At 36.0% G+C, this 26,255-nt stretch overlaps 1 protein-coding gene across 1 annotated transcript; it reads right to left on the reverse strand.

The window, feature by feature from the left end:
- Nucleotides 1-1,633: 1,633 nt before the first annotated feature.
- LOC148956850 (uncharacterized) lies at nucleotides 1,634-24,562 on the reverse strand. The gene is made up of 3 exons (XM_089092253.1): nucleotides 24,523-24,562; nucleotides 19,016-19,258; nucleotides 1,634-1,782 (listed from the first exon to the last, which is right to left on the reverse strand). The coding sequence occupies exons 1-3, from the start codon at nucleotides 24,560-24,562 to the stop codon at nucleotides 1,634-1,636; spliced, it is 432 nt and encodes a 143-aa protein (XP_088948379.1).
- Between the last annotated feature and the right edge of the window lie 1,693 nt (nucleotides 24,563-26,255).

Genomic DNA, 26,255 nt, shown 5'->3' on the forward strand with positions numbered 1-26,255 from the left:
AGCGTAAAGAGCGAGGCGTTGAGGAAGGGACAGCCCCTTTCATATACGGAATAATTTCTGTTCGTTTTAAGTTTTAATGTCGCTCCTTCCTTTCAGTTTAAAAAACTTGTTTTTTTTATTTAATAAATGGAAATTACCCGTAGTAGTTTTATAATGGATTATTTCATGAAGGTAAAGATAGAAATAAAATAGAGCAGAGGCACATGTTTCCGACGCATTAATAGCTTACAAATACTTAAAAGTATTCTAATTACCTCATTTATCTTATGATTTTAGAATTTTTTTTTTATCTCTGTAAACCTCAGTTATCAGATATTTTACAGTTTAAAAATATGCCTGATTTATTTGCATAATATGTCAGATATTAATAGAAATCCTGAGACACTATGTTAGTAGCAACTATTCAAGAGTATATTGACACCAAAAATTGTAACTTGAAGACTTGCTGTTCAAATCTATATTCATAATTCACAAATCGGAACTGCATAATGAGTTTTTCTTTTAATCCAAAAATAATTGAATGCTATCTAAGTCTTATGCAACTTTATACCCTTTTTAAAATGATCAGAAGTTTTTAAATACAGATATGTATTCACTGCACTCCATCAGCCAGCCTGATAGAATTTAAAAAGCACTAGAATTTAAAAATCTATTACCATAATTCACAAATTGGAACTGCATAGTGAGTGTTCTTTTAATCCAAAAATAATGAATACTATTTAAGTCTTATGCAACTTTATACTCTTTCTAAAATGATCAGAAGTTTTTAATTACAGCTATGTATTCTCATTCCCTGAGACACATTTATTGTGTCTTTCAAGTATGTTGAACAAGATAGCCATCTTAAAATTTTGGTCAGATGGTTTTGGGGGAAACTGGTGAGTGGGGGGCCTGATTGCCCTCCAATCCCTCTTGACTCTTAAAAATAGCACTAGAATTTTTATTTCCAATCAAATTAACCCCTTCTAGAGTTTATGCGACAACTCCTTCCATACGAATGCCTTGGTTAGAAAAAAAATATATTGTGCCAACTTCAACGTTTACATACGCAGGGCTATTGTGCTGCCGATGGTATTTTATGTAATTAAATATACAAACTCCGAAAAGAGGTTTAGAACTTCAAAAGTAAAGAGCTACACTAAAACCAAGAATTGCTGAAATTAAATTTACCTTATTAGTATAAGTTATGGAAAAATTACAAGCACATTTTGAATTGAAATGTATTTTTAATAGACTGAAAAATACAGATATTATGATATTATATCCCATAGATTATTTATATTGATTATTATTTTTCTTTATCTTCGGTTTTGTTATGTGCGTTTTGTTAATAGTTGAATTTGCTTGGACTCACAGGCGAAAAAGTAACCTAAGCCTAATAGGCTTGCCCGCTTAGAGTTTCAGGCGGACTACCGTGTTTTAGGCTTGACAAATGACAGAAAACGTTTCCTGGATTCACAGGCAAACGGGGATACCTACAGTTTTCCAAGTGTTTTGATAAACGGCATAGGAAAATGGTCGGAGTAGCTACATCTTAGGATCGTTAGTTTCCAGCACTGTTTAGTTATTAAAACAGAAGTCTGTAATACAGATCGAAGAAAATAAGGGGAAAATATTCCTAATGACAAAATCTTTACTGCAAAAGATCAGGGCTCACCTGGCAATACTTTCCGGTAAAATTCAAGTTCAATGGTTTGATTCGAAGACATTGTTCAAAATCACCAAGTGCATGCCAGTTACCGTTAAGGATTCCATCGGGAAGTTTTCCAGTAGCGTCAAACACTTTAATTGAGGAAAAATAGAATCAAAACAAAGCAAAAACATATTTGATATTTTCTTCTTTTTTATTCTCTGTATTACTTTTCTTACAACTTAAAGTGTTACTGCCCCTTTTCAGAGTTAAACGCAATTGAAGAGTAGCCAGTCCCCCTTCCACGCCTCATTTTCCAAAAAGGACATTCAAGCAAAATTTTAAGATAGCCATTTTGCTTAGTATAGCTGAACAATCAATAAGACCCAGTGGATGTCACAGCCTCCAAACCCCTGGGGGCAAGGACTGTAACTCATGCGATCCACCCATTGTTCAAATATAGCATTTGCTATCGGTAAAGGAGACTTGTTTGACCCGTGGATTCCAATTGGGCCAAGAGTATCCAGATGAAGCTCTCAATGTTGAGGGCTGAGCTGATTTAAGTAAAAAATAACATAATGTGCACATAAATTGTCAAAAGGGAATATGTCAGGAATTGCTTAGGATATTAAGTTGGAGCTTTCAGAGAATGATGAGAGGGATGATTAATTGAACAAAAGAATATATGTGCATATTACAACTACTGCTGCTACTATTGCTACTACAACTACTGCTATTAGTTCTACCGCTACTACTACAGCTAGTACAATCACCACTACTGCTACTGCTACTAATGCTACTACTTCTATTTAGAAGTAGTTTGCTACTGCTACTAATGCTACTACTTCTATTTAGACTACTACTGAGGCTGAGGATGTTAAAATGAAAATTTCAGAAAATGGAGAATGTTTAAAGGGATGTTGAACTAAATTAAAACACACTATTTGCATTCAGGTCGCCAAAAGTGTACAAGTATATAAGTAACTTCTCAAGAATGGCTCAGAATATTAAGCTGAAAATTTTACGAGACGCTGAGAAGGATAATGAACTAACCAACAGATACTTTGTGCGTACTGCTTCTGCTAGTACCTCTCCTTCAAATATTAAGGCTACTACAACTGCGACGATTAATCCTGCTGAGGCTAAGGGCATTAAGGAAAACTTTCATGGAATGTTTAGAACGATGTTGAACAAAGTCAAAACACACCATTAATATGCAGGCTGTCAAAAGGGCGTATCAACAATATCCCAGGAATGGCTAAGAGTATTAAGTTGAATCTCTCAGGATATGTCAAGGGTAGGTTGAACTAGAAAAAGGCGAGTTTTCATCTCCCATGACATTCGGAATCTGGGTTTCCAGATTCCGAGTTAACGTTTTCTTCAGGTGCAAACTGACCAATCGCAATCGCATTGGTTACCTATAACACATAGTAACCGGTTAAAATATCACTTATACTTGTTGAATGAGCAAACTGTGACATTGGTAGAACTACCACCACTACTACTACTACTATTACTAACAGCTCACCGCAAAACCAAGCCACCTGAGGCCATCATATCTATGCATACTTCTCCTCCATTCCAATCTATTCAAAGCTTCCCTCTTTGGACCCTCCAAGGGAATTTCTATTTCATTTAAATCTTTCTTTATGACATCCTCCCACCCCCAACCGTGGATGACCTGCTTTCCGTTTAACCCTAGATGGTTGGCCGAAAAGGACAATCTTCGGCAATCTGTCATCCTTCATCCTTAAAATGTGCCGTAGCCATCTCAACCTTTTTCTCATTATAGCTCTAGGAAGAGGTATTCAACCCCACTTTTCGTAGAGCCTACTGTTTGAAATACGGTCAGTCAACCGGGTACCCAAAAGAATCCAATTTCTCTGGAAAAATCCTAGAAAATCTTCATCCACTTTTCGGAGCGCCTATGCTTAAGTGCCATATTTGGCTCTGACATTAATAAGAAACAATAGAAATCTTACTTTACAATACCCTAGGCGCTTTTAACTAATCAGATTATAATGTTTTTTTTTCATTATTACACCCTTTTTAAATCAGTTCCAATAATATTTGAGTAAATTACACACTTGATCACACACATATATAAATTCAAAACTGAGAAGATAACCAGTTTAATATAGGAACTAGAAATTATGAGCGCAGTGATGTAAGGAAAAAGTGCATTATTAGGGATATATATGCAGCCATTAGGTGGAGGGGGGTTGCATTTACAAGTGAGTTGATTAGTAAATTTGGAACAAACATAAAAAAGGAACTGCAATGCTAACAAATATTATTGTCTCCTACACCAAAATATTAATTTTCAAGCTCGATAAAATATATAAATATAAAAATACAAAAATGTAAATGTTTTTACTTTTATAACTTTAATAAATCAAATAATACTAACAATTTGATTACTAAATATCAGTATATGTATATTAAACTGACAATGCACATTCTATTATAGTTTTTTAAGTAAAGTGCAAATTTTGTTCAGGCCTTGGGAAGGCATAGGGGTTTTGGGCCCGACTTATGTTAATTTCGGCTCGTTTTGAGTTTGACTTGGTTATTTATTGCGATTTCTGTTCGTTTTGGGTTTCATTTATTTATCGGTGCTGGTTTGTGGCAGTTTCACGCTTGGTAGATTATTTGATTTTATTTTGGCTTATTTTTTGTTTAATGGAGTTCTTTACTTTTCTTTGAAAAGCTTATTTTGTGGAAAAAACTTTTTTAACTAATTTCTGTTCGTTTTATATTGACATAGTCTTTTCAGGGAAAAAGAAAATAATGCTTTAAATATTTTCGTTTTTTTAGGACTTTATAGTTTGGCCTACTATTTGTATGCTGGAGAAAACTTTTCAGCAATTTTTAACAACAAGCACCCTTTTAAAAATCTGGACACGAATAGTAGTGTTTAATTTAGTTTCAGACCTCCTCTAGTTGACCTGAAATACAAAAATTGATACCATCCGCAAAAAAATCTGTTTACTTTCTTTGATGGCTTGGATACACTCATGCTATTTTGATTTGGTTAAATTTTAAGAGCAGAAGTAGCCCCAAAAGTTTTAACATAATACCCTCAGTCGTTCATTGGATACTGTTGAGATGCCTTATTGGGAATTAGCATTAACACAGTGCATTTTGATTTAATCTTAAGGCAACAATTAGTTTTCAAACATAATGGGCGAATGGGAGGGTGGGCGTGGGAGGGGGACTAGTTGCCCTCCAATCACTTTCGACTATTAAAAAGGACATCAGCCCTTTCTATTTTCAATCGATTGAGCCCTTTTCGAAGTTCCCACGAAGTTCTTTCGAATTTCGATACGAAGTGCTTTGGTCTAAACAACAACAACAAAAAAATAATCCATTATACCCACATCGATCTTTATTATAAAAATGTCAAGCCTTCCAATCACTTTAGACTACTAAAAAGGGCACTAGGCCTTTCAATTTCCAATCGAATGAGCCTTTTTTGAAACGACAACGGTTTCTTTAAACACCTTATATGCCTCCAGGGCATAAGTTACAACCCGTACCCTAAGGGCTGTTAGGGTGGTTGTCATCCTCTAAGACCTAATTTCCAGAACTTTCAACTACGTTAAAGAAAATGGCTGTCTCAAAATTTTGATTGGATGTGTTTGGGGAAATGGTTCAAGTTCAAGTTCATTAACATATACATTTATATAATTGACATAGGCCCATGGGGAGACAAGCTCGAATAACTAGGCATAGATAAAGATACAATAACAAATTACACTACAATACAAAGATAAACACGACGGCAAAGATACAATAATACAACAATAATATGAAAGTAGCAGCTAGCCCAGGATCCATAAATAAATATAAAAAAATTTCAATATTTTAAATATAAATTGATACTAAGATAGCCGAGAGGCACACATTCACCCAGAACAGCAAACCAAACAAATAACTTTGTCTTATTAAAAACACGCTTAATTAAAAGTAATCCTGAACTAAGTGAAATTTAATATTCCTTTTTATTAAATTGATAGAAGAAAATTTATCAATAAACTCCTTGTGAGCATCCTAGCACCGGGCTATTGACACAAACGGAGCGAATTTAGATCTCTTAGTACTATACTTGCCAATGTAGATAGATACTCTTTTTTTGTCGCGTGTTATAATGAAGTAAATCTTGTGGTTGGGAGAACAAACTTTGATTGAGGTAATATGGCCGTAATTTCTTAGTGTCATAGTTAATTTGAAAGTAATTGCTCCAAAAGTAAATTGTTGAGAAAGTGGAAGTACATCTAGAAAAGTATATAAAGATGCTGTAGAGGACTTATTTGGAAGTGCAATAGGTGATGGAATAAAAGTTTCAGAATTCTTAGGACTTTATTTTGTAAAATCTGTATTGTTTGAATATGGCTTTTAAATGTAGATGAATATGCTAGAGAAAAATAATTAATATTAGACTGAATCAGAGCAAAATAAATGCTTCGTAAAGCAGAGTAGGGCAAATAATGCTTCAACCTCCGCATTAAACCAACATACCTTGAAATCTTTAAGCGTATATTTTGAATGTGTGTTTTAAAAGATAAGCTTTCATCAATCACAAGTCCAAGGTACTTTATCATTTTCACCTGAGATATTGATAATAGATACTTTGAAGAAGTAACTCGGGTAATACGAGGGCATATATTTGACTTTCTGCCGTAAATTCTGAAATTAGCTTTTGATAAGTTGAAAGCAATAAAATTTGAAGAACACCAATCAAGAACATTAGAAAATCCAGTATCCAGTTTGCCTCCAACTCCTCGTCATTCCTCTCAGAAATTGAAACTGCCATATCATCAGCAAAATGTGTGCTGAGACATGGGATTGCCAAAGCGTGGTGAAGATCATTTATATAAATTAGAAAAAGCAGAGGACCTAGGACATAGCCCAGAGGTACCTCACCCATCGAGGACTGAGGAACAGGCGAAGAGAGAAAATTACCTCCATCTATTCGATGCTTTCTCTTATCAAGACAAGATTTAACTAGATCCCACGCCTGTCGGTGCACACCACAATTATCCAATTTACGAAAAAGAATACAATGGGATATTGTATCGAATGCTTTTTCAAATCTAAATATTTTGTTGCTGGAATTTCACCTCTCTCTAAGCATTCACGAATATATTGGATGAGAGCAATGATAGCATGTTCAGTATTGTGTCCAGACCTAAAACCAAACTAGGAATTTGTGAAAAAATTAGACGATTTAAGAAAGTTATATAACCTCTTATAAATTGCATTCTCAAATATTTTAGAAGGCGGTAATTTTATGGGTTTTCAGAAGAGTCACCTTTGTGAAGTGGAATTATCCTCGCTTCTTTAAAAGCAGACAGGAAAACTCCAGTTTTAAATCAAAGGTTAATTATATGCTGTAATGGTAAAACTACTGCAGACAATATTTCTTTAACAATTATAGAACTATTTCCGTCAATTCCCGCTGAATTATCTGGATTTAGATCACACACTATTTTTGTTATTTCAGACTGAGAAATAGGCCCAAGAAAAATTGAATTACTTTGAGGAGATGGAAGGTATGAAGAAAAATGTTTATTACTAGGTGAATCAAACTGGTTCATTACTGATGAAACAATCTTCTTTCCTATAATAGCGAAATAAAGATTCAAAATATCAGCCACTTTTTCCAATTTTTTAGTAGTCGATCCATTTTCTAAACTAATAACTTCAGGAAACTTAGAATTCCTTTGTTTTTTTATAATATAATTAATTAAAGACCACGTTTTGCGAGGAGAATTTTGAGCTTCTTCGAAAAACTCTTTATAATACCTATGTTTCGACAATCGTATCAGTGCGGTTAATTGATTTTTGAAAAATTTAAAATTTTAATATTATAATCCGTTGGATTCTTTAACTGCTTTTAAAATAACTGATTTTTTTCTTAACTGACATCAAAATTCCAGACGTTATCCACGGCCTTATAGGAAATTATTCTATGTAAATTTTCTTCGTAACAAATGGGCAACTAGAATCAAAGCAGCAATCGAAATTTCTTAGGAAAGTATCAGTTGCCATATCTTTATCCTCCGTGCATATTACATCTTGCCAATCCAACAGACCAAGGCTTTCATTCAGGTGCTTTAATGTTATTTTATTGATTAATCGTACTTGACGTTCCTTACTTACCTACAGTATTTTATAAGTAAAAGCTAAATCTGAAACCAGCAGGAAATGATCCGATATATCACTTAAAACAGCAAAATCTGCTTTAATTGGTAAAGATATAAAACTATTATCAATGAGAGAAGCAGAACTAGGTGAAACTCTATCAGGCAAGTAGGAAGCAAATATGCAGAAAAGCAAGAAGACAATAAATCGACAGAAGATTCATTTGAAGCTGCAAGAAGGTCAATATTGAAGTCTCCGGTAAGGATAACATCTTTGTTTTGAAAATGAGGTTCATGCAAAAAATCATGGAGTTTAGAGAGGAAAGACTTGACAACAATTTTCTATATAAACCTTATATACCCCCAGGACATAATTTAAAACCCTTGCACTGAGGGCTCTGAGGGAGTTATCATCCTAAAAGACCTAATTTCCAGAACTTTCAACTATGTTGAACAAAACGGATATCTCAAAATTTTGATTGGATATGTTTTGAATGGTGGGCGTGAGAGGGGCGTAAGTTGCTCTCCAATCACTTTCAACTATTAAAAAAGACACTAGCCCTTTCAATTTCCAGTTAAATGAGCCCTTTTGAAGTTTCTACGACAACTTTTTCAATAAAAACCTTATATGCCCCCAGGGTATAACTTACAACCCTTGCCCTGAGGGCTCTGAGGGAGTTATCATCCTGAAAGACCTAATTTAAAAAACTGTCAACTACGTTAAACAAAATGGATATCTCAAAATTTTGATTGGATATGTTTTAAATGGTGCACGTGAGAGGGTTGTTAGTCGCTCTCCAATCACTTTCAACTATTAAAAAAGGCACTAGCCCTTTCAATTTCCAGTTGAATGAGCCCTTTTGAAGTTTCTACGACAACGTTTTCAATAAAAACCTTATATGCCCCCAGGGTATAACTTACAACCCTTGCCCTGAGGGCTGTGGGTGGGAGCGGTTGTCATCCTTAAAGACCTAATTTCCAACACTTTCAACTACGTTGAATAAAATGGCCATCTAAAGATTTTGATTGTATGTGTTTGAGGAAAAGGTGGCCGTGAAAGGGATGCTAGTTGCCCTCAAATCCCTTTTGACCATTATAAAGGGTATTGGCCCTTTGAATTTTCAAACGATTGAGCCGATTTTCAAGTTTCTACGACAACAATTTAAAAAAACCTCATATGCTCTCGGGGCATAACTGATAACCCTTGCCCTAAAGACTGTGGGAGAGTGTCCTGCTCAAAGGTAGAATTTCCTGAACTTTAAACTTCGTGGAACAAATGGCTATCTCGAAATTTTGATTGGATGTGTTTGGGGAAACGATGGGTGTGGAGGGGGTGTTAGTTGCCTTCCAATCACTTTCGACTATTAAAAAGAGCACTAGTCATTTCAATTTCCAATCGAATGAGCCCTTTTTGAAGTTTCTACGACAACACGTTCTATAAAAACCTTATATGCCCCCAGGGCATAACTTACACTCCTTGCTCTGAGGGCTGTGGGGGAGTGTCCTCCTCAAAAAACATGATTTCTATCTAGAAATCAACTACTGAACAAAATGGCTATCTCTAAATTTTGATTGGATGTGTTTCGGGAAATGGGGGGCGTGGAAGGGGTGTTAGTTTCCATCCAATCAATTTCGACTATTTAAAGGGCACTAGCTATTTCAATTTCCAATTGAATGAGCCCTTTTTGAAGTTTCTACGACAAAGTGTTCTATAAAAACCTTATATGCCCCCAGGGCATAACTTACAACCCTTGTCCTGAGGGCTGTTGGGGGTTTTCATCCTCAAAAACCTAATTTCCAGAACTTAAAACTACGTTGAATAAAATAGCTATCTCAAAATTTTGATTGGAGGTGTTTGGGGAAAAGGCGGGCGTGAGAGGGGGGTTAGTTGCCCTCTAATCGCTTTCGACTATTAAAAAGGGCACTAGCCCTTTGAATTTCCAATCGAATGGACCTTTTTTGAAGTTTCTTCGACAACGTCTTTTATAAAAAAAAACTTACAAGCTCCCAGGGCATAACTTACAACCCTTGCCCTGAAGGCTGTGGGGGAGGGTCCTCATCGAAAACATAATTTCTATCTGGAAATGAACTATGCTGAACAAAATGGCTATCTCAAAATTTTGATTGAATGTGTTTCGGGAAATATTGGGTGTGGAAGGGGTGTTAGTTGCCTTCCAACCACTTTCGACTACTAAAAAGGGCACACACCACTCCTATTTCCAATTGAATGAGCCCTTTTTGAAGTTTCTTCGACAACTTCTTCGATACGAAGTGCCCTGCTCTAGAGGGAAAAAATGACAAATAATACATTGTGCCAACATCGTTCTGATATGCCACTAGGGCTTAACTTAAAACCCTTGCCCTGAGGGTTTTGGGGAGTGTCCCCCTCAAAAATATATTTTCTATCTGGAAATCAACTACGCTGAACAAAATGGCTGTCTCAAAATTTTGATTGGATGTGTTCGGGGGAATGACGGGCGTGGGAGGGGGGGGGGCTAGTTGCCCTCCAATCTATTTTGACTATTAAAATGGGTACTAGCCACTCCAATTTCCAATCGAAAGAGCCCTTTTGGAAGTTTCTACGACAACTCCTTCGATACAAAGTGCCCTGTATGGAAAAAGCAAAAAAATAAACAATACGTTGTGCCAACATCGTTCTTAGGCAGCACGATTGTGCTGCCTGTGAAATTTTCAAGCCTTCCAATCACTTTCCACTATTAAAAAGGGCACTAGGCCTTTTGATATCCTATCAAATGAGCCCTTTTTGAGTGTCGACGCCAACACTCGGGGCATAAATTACAACCCTTACCCTAAGGGCTGTTAGGGTGGTCATCATCCTCTAACACCTAATTTCTAGAACTTTCAACTATATTAAACAAAACGGCTATCTCAAAATTTGATTGGAGGTTTTTGGGGTAAATGGTGGGCGTGAGTGTGTTAGTCGCTCTCCAATCCCTTTCAACTATTAAAAAAGACACTAGCCCTTTCAATTCGCATTCAAATGAGCCCTTTTGAAGTTTCTACGATACCACTTTCAATAAAATCCTTATACGCCCCCAGGGGATAACTAACAACCCTTGCCTCGAGGGCTGGGGGGGGGGTTGTCATCCTCCAAGACGTAATTTACAGAACTTTCTACTACGTTGAACAAAATGGCTATCTCTAAACTTTGACTGAATGTTTTTGGGGAAATGGTTCGCGCGAGAGGGGGCTAATTACTGTCCACTTACTTTCGACTATTAAAAAGGGCAATTTTCAATTTCCAATCAAATGAGCCCTTTTTGAAATTTCTACAATAACTTTCTATATAAACCTTATATACCCCAGGGCATATCTTACAACCCTTGCACTGAGGGCTCTGAGGGGACTATCATCCTAAGTGACCTAATTTCCCGAACTTTGAACTAGGTTGAACAGAATGGATATCTCAAAATTTTGATTGGATGTGTTTTGGAAAATGTAATAATTCAAACTCAAAACCACCAGAAATTACTATTAAAAAATAAATGAAACCCAAAACGAACAGAAATTAAATAAACAATCATAGAAAAAAACATATAACAGGTGCTAATATATATATGAATAAATAAATCTCAAAACAAGTAAAGATTAACTTCAATATGCAAATAAAGCTTAAAACGAACAAAAACATTTTGCTATTGAGGCATAAATAAAACCCGAAACCAACAGAAATTAAATAAACAATCATAGCAAACAAACCAACGATAGTTACTAATATAAATGAGTAAATAAATCTTAAAACAAGTGAAACTTCAATTGAATATGCAAATCCAGCTTGAAATGAGCAAAAATCTCTAAAAAGAAGAGTTTGGGTTTTGCCTCCTTCTTTCAGAGGCAACGCTATAGTGTTGCCTATGGTAAAGGCCATACGGCTCCACTGTTTTATTATTATTTGTTGTATTTTTTTTCCCAGAGGCACTTCATATGGAAGGGGTTGTCGTAGAAACTTCAAGGGGGCTCGTTCGATTGGAAATCAAGAGTTCTAGTTCCCTTTTTAATAGTTGAAAGTGATTGGCGGGCAACTGGCCCTCCCCCTCACGCCCATCATGCCCCCAAACACATCCAATCAAAATTTATTGATAACCATTTTGTTCAGCGTAGTTGATTTCCAGATATAAAATATATTTTTGAGGAGGACACTCCCCCACAACCCTCAGGGCACGAGTTTTAAGTTATACCCCGGGGGCATATAAGGTTTTTATAGAAGGCGTTGTCGTAGAAACTTTATAAAGGGCTGATTTGATAAGAAATTCAAAGGGCTAGTGCCCTTTTTAATAGTCACAAGTGATTGGAGGGCAACTAGCCCCCCCATTTCCATCATTCCCCCAGACACATCCAATCAAAATTTTAAGATAGCCATTCTGTTCAGCGTAGTTGATTTCCAGGTAGAAAATGTGTTTTTGATGAGGACACTCCGCCCAACCCTCAGGGCAAGGGTTTTAAGTTGTGCCCTGGGGGCAATAAGGTTTTTATATAAGGCCTTGTTGTAGAATCATAAAAAAGGCTCATTCGATTGAAAATTCAAAGGGCTAGTGCCCTTTTTAATAGTCGAAAGTGATTGGTGGGCAACTAGCATCCCCCCATGCCCATCATTTATTCAAATACATCTAATCAACATTTTGAGATAGCTATTTTGTTCAGCGTAATGGTTTTCCAGATAGAAAACATGATTTTGAGGAGGACACTCCCCCACAACCCTCAGGGCAAGGATTTTAGGTTATGCCCTGGGGGCATATACGATTTTTATATAAGGCGTTGTCGTACAAACTTCAAAAAAGCTCATTCGATTGGAAATTCAAAGGGCTAGTGCCCTTTTTGATCGTCGAAAGTGATTGGAGGGCAAATAGCCCCCTCCACGCCCATCATTCCCCCAAACACATCCAATCAAAATTTTGAGATAGGCATTTTGTTCAGCGTAGTTGATTTCAGGATAGAAAATATGTTTTCGAGGAGGACACTCCCTCACAACCCTCAAGGCAAGGGTTTTAAGTTATACCCTAGGAAAAACTTCAAAAAGGGCTCATTTGATTAGAAATTCAAAGGGCTAGTTCCCTTTTTAATAGTCGAAAGTTATTGGATGGCAACTATCCTCCCTCTCACGCCCTCCTTTTCCCCAAACGCATCCAATAAAAATTTTGAGATAGCCATTTTATTAAACGTAGTTTTAAGTTCTGGAAATTAGGTCTTTGAGGTTGACAACTCCCCCACAACCCTCAGGGCAAGGGTTGTAAGTTTTGCCCTGGGGGCATATAAGGTTTTGCATAGACGACGTTGTCATAGAAACTTCAGAAAAGGCTCATTCGATTGGAAATTTACATGTCTAGTTCCCTTTTTAATAGTCGAAAGTGATTCTAAGGCAACTAACCCCCCTCCCGCGCTTACCATTTACCCAAATATATACATCCGGAATGTTGATGTGGGCATGTGGTTCAGCATGGTCGATAATTCTGGAATTATATGCCTGAGTAAGAACCGCCCCCCACAGTCTTTAGGGCACAAATTATAAGTTATGCCCTCGGGGCATATATGTTTCTTATGGAAGGAATGCTCGAATAAACTTTAGAGAGGGCTCATTTGATTGGAAATTGAAAGTTCTAATTCACTTTTGAAGCGTCAAAAGATAATGGAGGGTAACCAGCTTTCCCCCCTCCCAAACTCTTTTTTCGCAAATGCATCCAATAAAAATTTTAAGATAGCTATTTTGTTGAAAATAGTTCAAAGATCATATAATAAAAATTCCGGTGTCGACACAACCCACCAGGGCCCGAGGGCTGAACTTGTAATTTATGCCTTGGGGGCATATATGGGTCTTATGGAAGGGATGCTCGTATTAACTTCAAAGAGGGATCATTTGATTGGAAATTGAAAGTTCTAGTTTATTTTTTAAGAGTCAAAAGAGATTGGAGAGAACCTAGACCCCCCTCCTTCCACGCCCTTTTTCGTCAAACCCATCCGATAAGAACTTTGAGAAAGCTTTTTTTTTAATAGTTCAAAAACCATATAACGAAAACTCAGGGAGATGGCTTTCCTTTTAATAGTTCAAAAACCATATAGCGAAAACTCAGGGGTCAACACAGCCCTTCAGGGCCTGAGGGCAGGTGTTGTAAGTTATGCCCTGGGGAAATATATGGTTCTTATTAAAGGGATGGTCGTAAGAAAATCAGAGATGGTTCATTTGATTGTAAACTGAAAGTTCTAGTTCAGTATTTTGAGTCAAAAGAGATTGGAGGGCAACTAGCCCCCTCACCCCACCCCTCATGCCCCATTTTCCCCATATGCATCCAATAAAGTTTTGAGATAGCCATTAAGTTAACAAATGCTCAAAAGTCAGATAACAAAAAATCAGGTGTCGTCAGAACCCCCCAGGGCCCCGGGGCAGGCGTTGTAAGTTATGCCCTGGGGTATATATGCTTCTTATGAAAGGGATGCTCGTAGAAACTTCAGAGAGAGCTCATTTGATTGGAAATTGAAAGTTCGAGGTCACTTTTAATAGACAAAAGAGATCCAAGGTCGGCTAACCCCCCCCCCCCCCCACGCCTTATTTTTCCAAACCCATCTGATGAAAATTTTGAGGTAAACATTTTGTTTATAATAGTTCAAAGGTCGGAAAAGAAAAACTCCGGTGTCAATTCATCTCCCCATGGCCCACGGGAAGGCATTCTAAGTTATGCCCTAAGGGTATGTATGGTTCTTACAAAAGGGATGCCCGCACTAAATTCGTAGAGGGCTCATTTCATTTGAAATTGAAAGTTCTAGTTCACTTTTTAAGAATCAAGACATTTAAGGGCAACTAGCCCCCCCGCACCCTTTTCCCCCAAACCCATCCGCAACAAATTTTGAGATATCCAGTTTTTTGGAAATTGTTCAAAAACTAGATAACAAAACTCCTCCCAGGGCCCGAGGAATAGGCATTGTACGTATTGTCCTGGGGTGCATATGGTTCTCATGAAAGGGATGCTTGTATAAACTTCAGAGAGGGCTCATTTGATTGGAAATTGAAAGTTCTAGTTCAATTTTTAGGAGTCAAAATATATCCGAGGGCAAAAAGCCCCCCCCCCCCACACACACTCTTTTTCCCCAAGCCTATTCGATAAAATTTTATAATAGCCATTTCATTAAAAATAGTTGAAAGTTCAGAAAAGAAAAATTCCTGTGTCGACACCCCCCCCCGGGCCTGGAGGCAGGCGTTATGAGTAATTCTCTAAGGGTATATGTACTTCTTATGGAAGGGATGCTCGTAGAAACTTCGGAGAGGGCTCATTTGATGGGAAATTGAAAGTTCTTGTTCACTTTATGTGATTCAAAAGAGATCAGAGGGCAACTAGACCCCGTCCCCCCTCCTCCACGCCCTAAAAGCATTAGAGAAAAATTTTGAGGTAGCCATTTTGTTAAAAAAAAAAATCCAAAGGTCAGATAACGAAAACTCCGGGGTCGACACATGTTGTACAAACATAATATTTGTAGTATAATTCGTTTTATAACTAAATAATCACTAGTTGTAATAATTATATATAATGATTAATCATAAGTTATACCCGGGGGACATATACAGCTGTTTTGGAAGGAATTCTCCTAAAAACTTCAGAGAGGGCTCATTTGATTGGAAATTGGAAGTTCAAAGGGCAACTAGCCCCTCCCTCACGCCCTTTTCCCCAAAATACTTCAGATAAAAATTTTGAGGTAGCCATTTCGTTAAAAAGAAATATCAAGGGAGGTTGACACGAACCGATTTTTTCACTTTGATATTGTTACTTTGATACCAGTTTTGATACTTTGATGAATGTTTGATTTTTTTTTATGTTTGATTTTGAAATAAGGAATTTTTAAAAACTTGAAATTTTTTGTAATCAAAAACGAACAAACATTAATTAAAAAAAACTTTCCGAAAAATAAGTTTTTCAAACAAAAGTAAAGGCCATTTTAAACTTGAGCTCAGCAGATACAAATACCTTTTGAAATTCAAACCCAAAACGACCAGAAATTACTATTAAAGAATAAATGAAACCCAAAAGGAACAGAAATTAAATAAACAATCATAGCAAAAACATACAACAAGTAATAATACAAATGAGTAAATAGATCTTAAAGCGAGTAATGTTTAGATTGAATATGAAAATCAAGCTTAAAAGGAAAAAAAAATTCCTATCGAATTATAAATGAAACTTAATGAAAAGGGGTACTCGTATAAACTTCAGAGAGGGCTCATTTGATTGAAAATAGAAAGTTCTAGTTCACTTTTAAAGAGTCGAAAGAGACCGAAGCTTAATTAGTCCCCACACGCCCTTTTTCCCCAAACCCATCCGATTAAAATTTTGAGATAGCAATTCTGTTAAAAATAGTTTAAACATCAGATAATAAAAACTCCGAGGTTGACACGAACCCATTTTTTCACTTTTATATTGTTACTTTGATATCAGTTTTGATACTTTGACTGAATATTTTATTTTTTTTAAGTTTTATTTTGAAATACGGGATTTTTAAAAGCTTGAATTTTTTTGCAATCAAAAACAAAGAGAAATTTATTAAAAAAAACTTTACTAAAAATAATTTTTTCGAAGAAAAGTAAAGGCTATTTTAAACTTAAGCTCAGCAGAAACAAATATTGGTGCCAATGACGCAGTAGGTTTTAGACTTTTACAGTGAGAGAAGGAGGTCATACCCAAACTCTAGTTTGTAGTGATTTTTGTTCGTTTCAAGCTTGATTTGCATATTCAATTTAAGTTTCACTCGTTTTAAGATTTATTTTCTTAATTTACATTAATATCTATTGTGTGTTTTTTTGCATTGATTGTTTATTTCATTTCTGTTCGTTTTAAGTTTCATTTATAATTCGATAGAAAAATCGTTTTCTTCTAAGCTTGGTTTTCATATTCAATCTAAGCATTACTCGCTTTAAGATCTATTTATTCATTTGCATTTGTATTATTACTTGTTGCATGTTTTTGCTATGATTGTTTATTTAATTTCTGTTCGTTTTGGGTTTCCTTTATTCTTTAATAGTAATTTCTGGTCGTATTGAGTTTGAATTTTAAAAGTTATCTGGAAATTAACTAAGCTGAACAGAATGGCTATCTCAAAATTTGGATTGGATGTGTTTGGGGGAATTATGAGTGGGAGGCTAGTTGTCCTCCAATCGCTTTCGACTATTAAAAAGAACACTAGCCCTTTGAATTTCAAATCGAATGAGCCTGTTTTGAAGTTTCTACGACAACACCTTGTATAAAAACCTTATATGCCCCAGGGCATAACTCAAAACCCTTGCCCTGAGGGTTGTGGGGGAGTGGCTTTCTCAAAAACATATCTTCTACCTGGAAATACACTACACTGAACAAGATGGATATCTCAAAATTTTGATTGGATGTGTTTGGGGAAATGATGGGCGTGGGGGAGGGCTAGTTGCCCTCCAATCACTTTCAACTATTAAAAAGGGCACTAGAACTCTCTATTTCCAATCGAATGAGCCCCCTTTGAAGTTTCTACGATGATCACTTCCATATGAAGAGCCTCTGGGAAAAAAATAATAAATAATAATAAAACATTGGAGCCGTATAGACCTTACTATAGTAGGAGGCTCTGAAAGTAGGAGGCAAAACCCAATCTCTTCTTTTTAGATATTTTTCTCATTTCAAGCTGGATTTGCATATTAAATTTAAGTTTCACTCGTTTTAAGACTTATTTACTCATTTATGATAGTAACTATTGTTTGTTTGTTTGCTATGATTGCTTATTTAATTTATGTTTGTTTTGGGTTTTATTTATGCGTCAATAGCAAAATGTTTTTGTTCGTTTTAAGCTTTATTTTAATATTGAAGTTAATCTTTACTCGTTTTGAGATTTATTTATTCATATATATATTAGCACCTGTTGTATGTTTTTTTTCTATGATTGTTTATTTAATTTCTGTTCGTTTTGGGTTTCATTTATTCTTGAGTAGTAATTTCTGGTTATTTTGAGTTTGAATTATTGTAGGTTTTTATTTCTTCTGATCTTAAGTTTCATATGGCCTTTACTTTGCTTTAGAAAACTGTTTTTTTGAAAAGTTTTTTTTAAATTAATTTCAAATAAACATCGAGTAAGGATTGCAGATACCCTTTATAAGATGCATCACAAGAAGAAAGACAGTGAAAAGACATATCATTGGTCTTTTATATGGGACCTCATGGGTCGGATGTTGGATTTATTGTGAGAGGATTCCTGAGTCTGCGGTGTTACAAATATCCCTAGACAATTTGTATAATCTGAAGCAAAGAAAGCAATTATAGTTCAAATCAAATATTAACGTCATCCTTGGATTAATTTGATTAGGCTAGTTTTCGCAGGAATTTAATCTAGTTCATGCGCTTAAAATTTTTACCTGTTGACCAAATTTTTAAAAAGTACGTTTTACTCAGAAAGACCGCGAAATGTGTTGCTTAGCACTGTATTCATATTTTAGACTTCAAAGGGAAGGAGATCCTCTCTGGCCTCTCCTTTGGTTAAAATATCGAAATTTCATTACTAATGTCAAATGTACACTGTACAAAAAAAAAAATTTATAACTAATATTTTCGGAAGTGGTTCTTCCGGAAGATCATCACACAAGAAGTGGTTTCGGAAGGTCTTCCTTTCCCCGGGAGAAAGCATTGCAATTACTTAATGTACGTCAACATTAGGTGACTTTTTGGAAAACTGGGGTGGTAATTGGGGCACAGGTAGCAGTCTACATCAGCTGTTTTAGCTGATATAAACTGCTACTTGTGTCCCAGTTTTTCTGGGTTAGTGACCTGACTTTAATCTCCAAAGGATTCTTTACAAGGAATACAATATTTCTCCAGCGTAATTCTTCTGCCTTAGACTTAAACAGTCTGAACTTTGGGTCCCATTTTCTAAAGGTCATCAAACTTGTTAATCCAGAATTCAATTAGTGAGAGAGTCTCTTCGTTAGACTTTCCCTGACAGTTTAAAAACTTCCTTATTTTCAAGGATAAACCCCATGGCTTCCTTAAAATGTATTGCTTGATCGATTCCCAGAAAACATAACATTCCATCTTCACTTTCTTTTTTTGGCGTTTTTTCCCCTCCCCTCTGGAACTAGAAACTGAAGCAGTAGTACCAGTCTACACAATCTAGATTAATACTTTTCCTCTCCTGTTTTCGATACGACGCCCTAACGTAGACGCGGCTTTACAATCATACTCGCATACTAGTTTTAACGTAGAAGATTATAGCCAAAACTCACTTGATAATGCCCAAGGCTGTAACGTGCTTAAACTTTCCTGGTAAACAACACTATGTTGTCTGCATTCTTCGCTAACATTTGCGTTTGTTGTTGGTATTAAGTTATCCAGCCAAGCTCTTGTCAAATGTTGAGAAACTGCAGCATATTTGAAAGCCAGCTCCTGATCTAGAGATTTATTCAAAAAGCTGAATATACAAGCGCACTGAAGTGAGAAATACAAAAGTAAGCTGATGCTCCTCGTTACTGAAGGTAGATATGATTCACTGTAATTTCATATTAGACAGAAGATTTATATATTATTTTCATTTTATCTAAGAACAAGATAATCTACGAATAAGATAAACAGAAAAGAACTAGGCCAAAAAATTAGTTGACTTGCTAATTCAGGGTGTACGTGTAATTGAACGATTGTGCAACTGAATTATCTACAACAAAACCCATACAACTGAACATCACACATGTGAACATAAGTGCAACTGAACACCATTTAACTGGACTCTCGTGTAAATCAAACCCCGTGCAACTCAACCCTGGCACAAATGAACCACATGTAACCGAAACCTTTTTCAACTGAACCCCAGTGCAACTCAACCCCATTAAATTGAGCCCTTATGTTACTAAAGCCTCGTGTAACTGAACCCCCATTTAATTGGACATCCTTGCAACTCAGCCCAACTTACCTGAGCTCTCGTTCTACTGAACCTCCGTGTAAATCAATCCCTGTTTAATTCAACCCCCGTTTAACTCAACCCGTGCTTGATTGAACCCAACCCGAGGCCTAAGAATAAGTTTGAACTAACACCAAATTAGAAGATTAAAATTGTCTTCTCGCTTCGTTAGCAGTTTCTAACTTATATTTCTCATTTGGGTAACCCACGAACTTTCCCAAACGGAAAGAAACCTTCATAAGTAGGTTTATTGTGAAAATCATGACCTGAAAAGGGGTTTTTTGGTTTTATTACAAACTAAGCCTTAAAGATTTTAAATTAGGTGCTCGGGTAAGCATCTGCCAAGGGGCAAGTGAGAACTTCAACTTTATACCAATTTCCCCAATCTCATTTAAGTTGGTTTTTGAAGTATCATAAAAGTATTTTGTTTTTCACATAAGAACAACCATGAAATAAAACCAGTTTTCATCGAATTGAAAAATGAAAAATAATTCCCAGAGCCTCATGCTCATTTGCAACGCGTTTACGATGCTCCAGTGACCCATCGGTGCTAGAAGAAAAAAGAAAGAAAAAGAAGCACTCCCAGGTATCAAAAGCTTGCTCGTAATTCTCAAGAATATGATTCGTAATAAATTTTATTATTGAAATTAAAATAAGAGGCGTCTCTCATTAACGAATTAGCTTTAAAATTGAAAAAAAGAAATTTCAGCTGGTAGTTTGATCAGAACATATTTTTCACCTTCAAAGGTTACTGGGAAGGAGAGTGTTCAAAAGAAGAATTTTAAACAGCAGTTTAAGGTTTTTCAATCATGGATATATTAGTGGTAGATCTTTAATGGTTTCAATCCTTTACTTTTAAGTCGTATTTTGGCGGCATAGGGTATTTTATAATGGTGTTGTTATGACCAAACTATAAGAAAGACGTGAATGTAAATACTAGTTTTCAAATGACCTTAAACAGGATAAGTCATTATGGAAAATGACTTATCCATATTTTCCAGCTCTTTCTAAAATTATTCGTTAATTTTTTTCCGCAGAAAAATTTTGTTATCAAAATGAATTGAAATAATAGGAATTAATGAATTCATTCCTTCATTCAGGAATGAATAAACTCATTCCTGAATCAGTATTAACGGCATCTTTTTCGTTGACCTAGGGTTTAGTTGCACAGGGGTTGTGTTGCAAAAGGGTTCAATTGAAGAGGGATTAGTTGCACGGGGCTTAAGCTGCACGGTGGTTCAGTGTTAAACAAGGGTGATTTGCACGAAGGTTCAGTTTCACGGTGTTCAATTGAACGAGAGTTCAATTGCTATGGAGTTCCGCTGCACGAGTGTTCAGTTGTAGGAGGGTTGAGTTGCACGGGGGTTCAGTTGCCATGGAATCATATGGAGATGGAGATAATCTGCAGGATCTGAGGTTACAAATTTGGCGGTTTAGTGTAAATCTGCGGGTTGAGACTGAAGAGTTTAAATCTTTGGTCCAATTAGAATATTGGTTAAACAGATGGGTTTTGTTCTAGTCGATTACATAATCTTACTTATTTATTAAAAATATAAGACGTAAATGTAAATACTAGTTTTCAAATGACCTTAAACAGGATAAGTCATTATGGAAAATGACTTATCCATATTTTCCAGCTCTTTCTAAAATTATTCGTTAATTTTTTTCCGCAGAAAAATTTTGTTATCAAAATGAATTGAAATAATAGGAATTAATGAATTCATTCAAAGCTTGATAATCAATTCAAATATAATACATTTTTCGTTTTTGGTTGAGATGATTTCTTTTTATTAGTTAACGGAGATAATGACATTTGAGAATGAAAATATCGAATTTGCTGATTCACAGAAACTACCCAGCTCTAGAAGTGGTCGTTCACACACAAATCTCAGTCCTTGAAAATCAAGCTTCAAAATATTTTATTGAAAATGAAAAAAGAGGTGGAATTTATAGGGAGGAGGGGGCTCGTAAGGGGTCTGATGAAAAATGCCACCAGAATTTTATAAAAACTATTGAAGGGCTGATAGATCTTTGGTGAAATTAGAATGGTAATGTTTCTCCACCATCAATTTGAAAGCTGTCTGATCAACCGTATAATTTTCCAAGATGTTGATTTCAAGAAAATGAGATTGATTAGACATTAAATTCCAGGACTGGAACATTTAAGACTTCTACGACAGTGGGGAAGGGAGTGGCATTTTGTATGAGAGAGATGAAAATAGCCAGGTCTTGTCTAGAAAATAAGATACGTAATATTCCGGTTTAGAATAAAAAAAAAATTCAAAATTCATGATTTTCTATCCTACCCTTTAGAAAATGATAAACTTCAAACCATGCATTACCAAGGTGTGTGTTTCAGAGAAAGTGGAGGACAATTCTGCAGTGTCTGCCGTCCCTCGTAAAAATCAAGAAATTAGGACTACAATGTGACCAACCCCATTTGGAAATCCAGCTCCCATACACTGATGATTTATTCATATCCTCGTCAAAGGTAAAAAAATAAATAAAAAGAGATAAAAGTAGATACGAAAGGAAACTACAATATAAGATTAGGACCGAGAAAACAGGCAATAGACTCCAGTTCGCATTTGATGATGATTTATTTTGTGTGACTGAAAAATTGAACAAAAGTAAAAGAGAAATGAAAAAAAGAGACAACTTGGAAATTCAGCCCGCTATAGTGGGCAGTATTACTTGAGGCTATAATTTTGTAGGAGAGCAGAGCTTAAGTGGAAGGAGGAGGTACTCATTTTCTTGCGGAGAAACAGAGATGACCGGGAGGTAAAATTGGAAGGACTATAACAGCTTCTGAAAAAGTTGAGCGGTATTGAAGATCAGTTTGGATTGAGAAAGCCTGGGAAGGAGTGTGGGATGTGTCCTACAAACTTTCAGAGGTGGTTAGATCTAATTGATTGGAAAGAGTCCTTTAGGGAGGAGTCCCTAGGGATTTCTAGAGATGATAGTCAGTTCCCCGAACCAACAACTGTTCCTGGGAGATATTCTTTCCCCCTATAGCCCCCCACCCCATTTTCACCCTGTGTTGGCCTTTTTAACAGTCGAAAGTGATTAGGTGGCTCCTAGCCTCCCTACCAGGCCAAACATTTCCCTAAACACATCCAATCAAAATTTTGAGATAGCCATTGTGTTCAACGTAGTTCAAAAGGTCCAGAAATTATGTATTTGAGGATGACAACCCCCCTACAGCCTTCAAGGGAAGGGTTATAAATTATGCCCTGGGGGCACATAAGGTTTATATAGAAAGGGTGATCGTATTAACTTTGGAGGGGCTTATTGGATTGTTAATCAGAAGTTTTAGCGCCCTTTTTGAGATTCAGAGTGATGGGAGGGTAGATACCCTCCCATCAGTGATGGGAGGGCCATCTCAAAAAATTTTGAGATGGCCATTTGTTGTCGTAGAAAACTTCGAAAAGGGCTAATTCAATTGGAAATTTAGAGGGCTAGTGCCCTTTTTAATAGTCGAAAGTGATTGGACGGAAACTAAACCCCCTTCAACGCCCACCATTTTCTCACACACATCCAATCAAAATTTTGAGATAGTCATATTGTTCAACGTAAATGAAAGGTCCAGAAATTATCTTTTTGAGAATGACACCCCCCCCCCCAGAACCCTCATGACAAGAGGTATAAGTTATGCCCTGGGAGAATATAAGTTATATATAGAAAGGTTGATCTTACAAACTTCGGAGGGGGCTCATTCGACTGGTAATTAGAAGTTCTAGTGCTCTTTTTAATATTCAGAGTGATCGGAGGGTTGATGTCCCCTCCACGCCTCGTATTTTCCCAAAATGCATCTGATAGAAATTTTGAGATGGCCATTTGTTGTCGAAGAAACTTTGAGAAGAGTTTATTCGATTGAAAATTGAAAGGGCTATTCCCCTTTTTAATAGTCGAAAGTAATTGGAGGACAACTAACCCCTCTTCCCACGCCCACCATTTCCCCAAACACATCCAATCAAAATTTTCAGATAGCCATTTTGTTCAAGCTAATTGAATGGTCCGGAAATTATGTCATTGAAGGTGACAGCCCCCCCCCTCAGTCCTCAGGGCAAGGGTTGTAAGTTATACCCTGGGGAATATAAGGTATATATAGAATGGGTGATCGTATAAACTTCAGAGGGCTCTCAGTGGATTGGTAATCAGAAGTTCTAGTTCTCTTTTTAATATTCAGAGCGATCGAAGGGTGTATATACCTCTTCACACCACGTATTGTCCCGAAATGCATCTATATCAATAGAAATTTTGAGATGGCCATTTGTTTTTGTAGAAACTTCAAAGAGACCTCATTTGATTGGACCTCATTATGTGGCAATTCTTGTCATTCTGCCTTTTTATTTTGGCAAGCATACCATGAGTCTTTCGAAGTTCTTCCTTAATAGCTTGAATAATGAAAGTTTGCGTATTCTTCATAAACGCTGCAAAAGGTAGTCCCAGAAAACTTAACGTATCCAAACATACAATTGAGAATGGCCTGACTAAAAGAGACTCGCCTACTTTAGAATTTGGATGAAATACCATAAATTCTGTTTTAGAAGCCTCCAAGGAAAGATCTATGTCTGAAAGACTATATTGGTCTACATTAACGGCAGATTGAATGAATAACGATCTTTAGCTAGCAAAACAATATCATCAGCATAAGATAGATGGCTAATATTAATGAACCGATCAATCAGGAAAGGGGAAATATTTCTGGTAGCTCTACGGATAGCGTTATCAAATAAAGCTACACTAATGACCAAACCTTGTTTGACCCATCTCTTTACTAGAATATGATCGGTAAGATGGATACCAGAACGCGCCTTAAGATGAGAATTTTGATACCAACGCCATAAGCAAGAGCAAATGAAAGGGTTGACGCCATTGCAAAGGAGAGCAAGGATAGCATGAGAAATAAGGACACACTGAAAAACAAAATTATCACTGAAAACAAATTGTGTTTGAAATATTTTTCACTTTTCTTACTTTCATAAACAAAACATTATTAAGACTTTAAGGAATAATATCAGTATATGTCAATTGAACTATGTCAATTGAACTATGTCATATATGTCATATTTGTCAATTAAAAACAGTATATGACAATTCAAAGTCATTGTTTTTTGTTTGTTTGTTTGTTTGTTTTTTGTTTTCAATAAAGCGCAAGTTGTGTTCTGGTCCTGGAAAGGTATGGGGGCTATCAGCCCTACTCATGTTAATTTTTGCTCGTTTTGAGTTTGATTCAGCTATCTATTGTAATTTATGTTCGCTTTGAGTTTCATTTATTTATTGATAGTGATTTGTGGTGGTTTTACACTCGGAAGATTATTTTGACTATTTTTACTCATTCTTGGCTTAATGGAGCTCTTTACTTTTCTTTAAAAACTTATTTTTTGCTAAAATAAATTTTAATTAATTTCGTGGAAAGAGTAGATACTGAGAAATGGAAAAATCCCATTTAGCCGAAATTTTGCTTCTTAGAAAATCAGACGGATGCAGAAACGATCCTGTTTTCATAACATAAGAACAAAGAACAAATAGTGATCAACCTATTGCACATACAAAAAGATAATCTAACAAAAAGTGTACTAAATCCCTGATTAAACTGTTTGCTTGTTCAATTCTAGTAAAGTAACCGACTTCCTATTAATTAGATAACATGTTTAAATATGTGATCGAATTCTAGTTTTTTTCATTGAATTCTTCTTGTTACTTTGATCTGTAGGCGTACTACGGATAATTCTATTAAACTTGTTTGCAGTAAAACAGATCAAGGGTTAAAGTCTAGAAGGTTGGAAGGTATATTGATAAATTAATGCAATACTAGCAACCGGTATGCGTGATTACTGGCGTCAGGGTGGTAGACATTATCACTGTGCGTCACGGTCATTTTAAAACAAAAGATAAGATATTTTTCAACCAAAAAAAAAAAAAAAAATCATTCAATAACAAAAATGACAAATCTCCGCAGAAGCTCCGTGGTCTGTAAAAGGGGGTATGATAAAAAAAAGGCAATTTTAGACAATATACTATTACAGCATTAAAGTATCAAATATTTAAAACCCACTATTTAGGATACTAACTCATAAAAAAGAAAGAAAAGAAAAAAGAGACAGAAACAGAGGGAGAGAGAGAGAAGGAGAGTTCACTTAAATGTGGCAAAATACTAAAACTCAAATCAGACGTTACAGGACCTCAATGACCTGGAAAAAAATAAAAATTTTAATAAATAGGACTTATATTCACATTCAACAGTCTACAATATAAAATAATCTTTAAAAAATCAACCACCTTTGGTTTGACGGCACCAACGTAATGAAAGCCCCATGCCATAACTGGAAGCGTATTTTATACTATTGACGATTTCACCAGCGGGCTAAAACCACACCAAATGCTAGAGGTGGTAGGAACTCATGTGCTTGTTGGATGACACGGGTAATAAATAACTCCACAGTATCGTTTTACTGGGCAAGTGTTCTTTTACGCTGTTATTGGGCTCACGTTGTGAGGCCGGTGTTAAAAACGGTACAATCTGAGTAATGTGCTATTACTACTTTCTACCGGAGCCCACCATCTTC

This window comes from Artemia sp. Qi Xiang Cuo, chromosome 1, assembly GCF_049724085.1.
Source record: "Artemia sp. Qi Xiang Cuo chromosome 1, ASM4972408v1, whole genome shotgun sequence".
NCBI lineage: Eukaryota > Metazoa > Arthropoda > Branchiopoda > Anostraca > Artemiidae > Artemia > Artemia sp. Qi Xiang Cuo.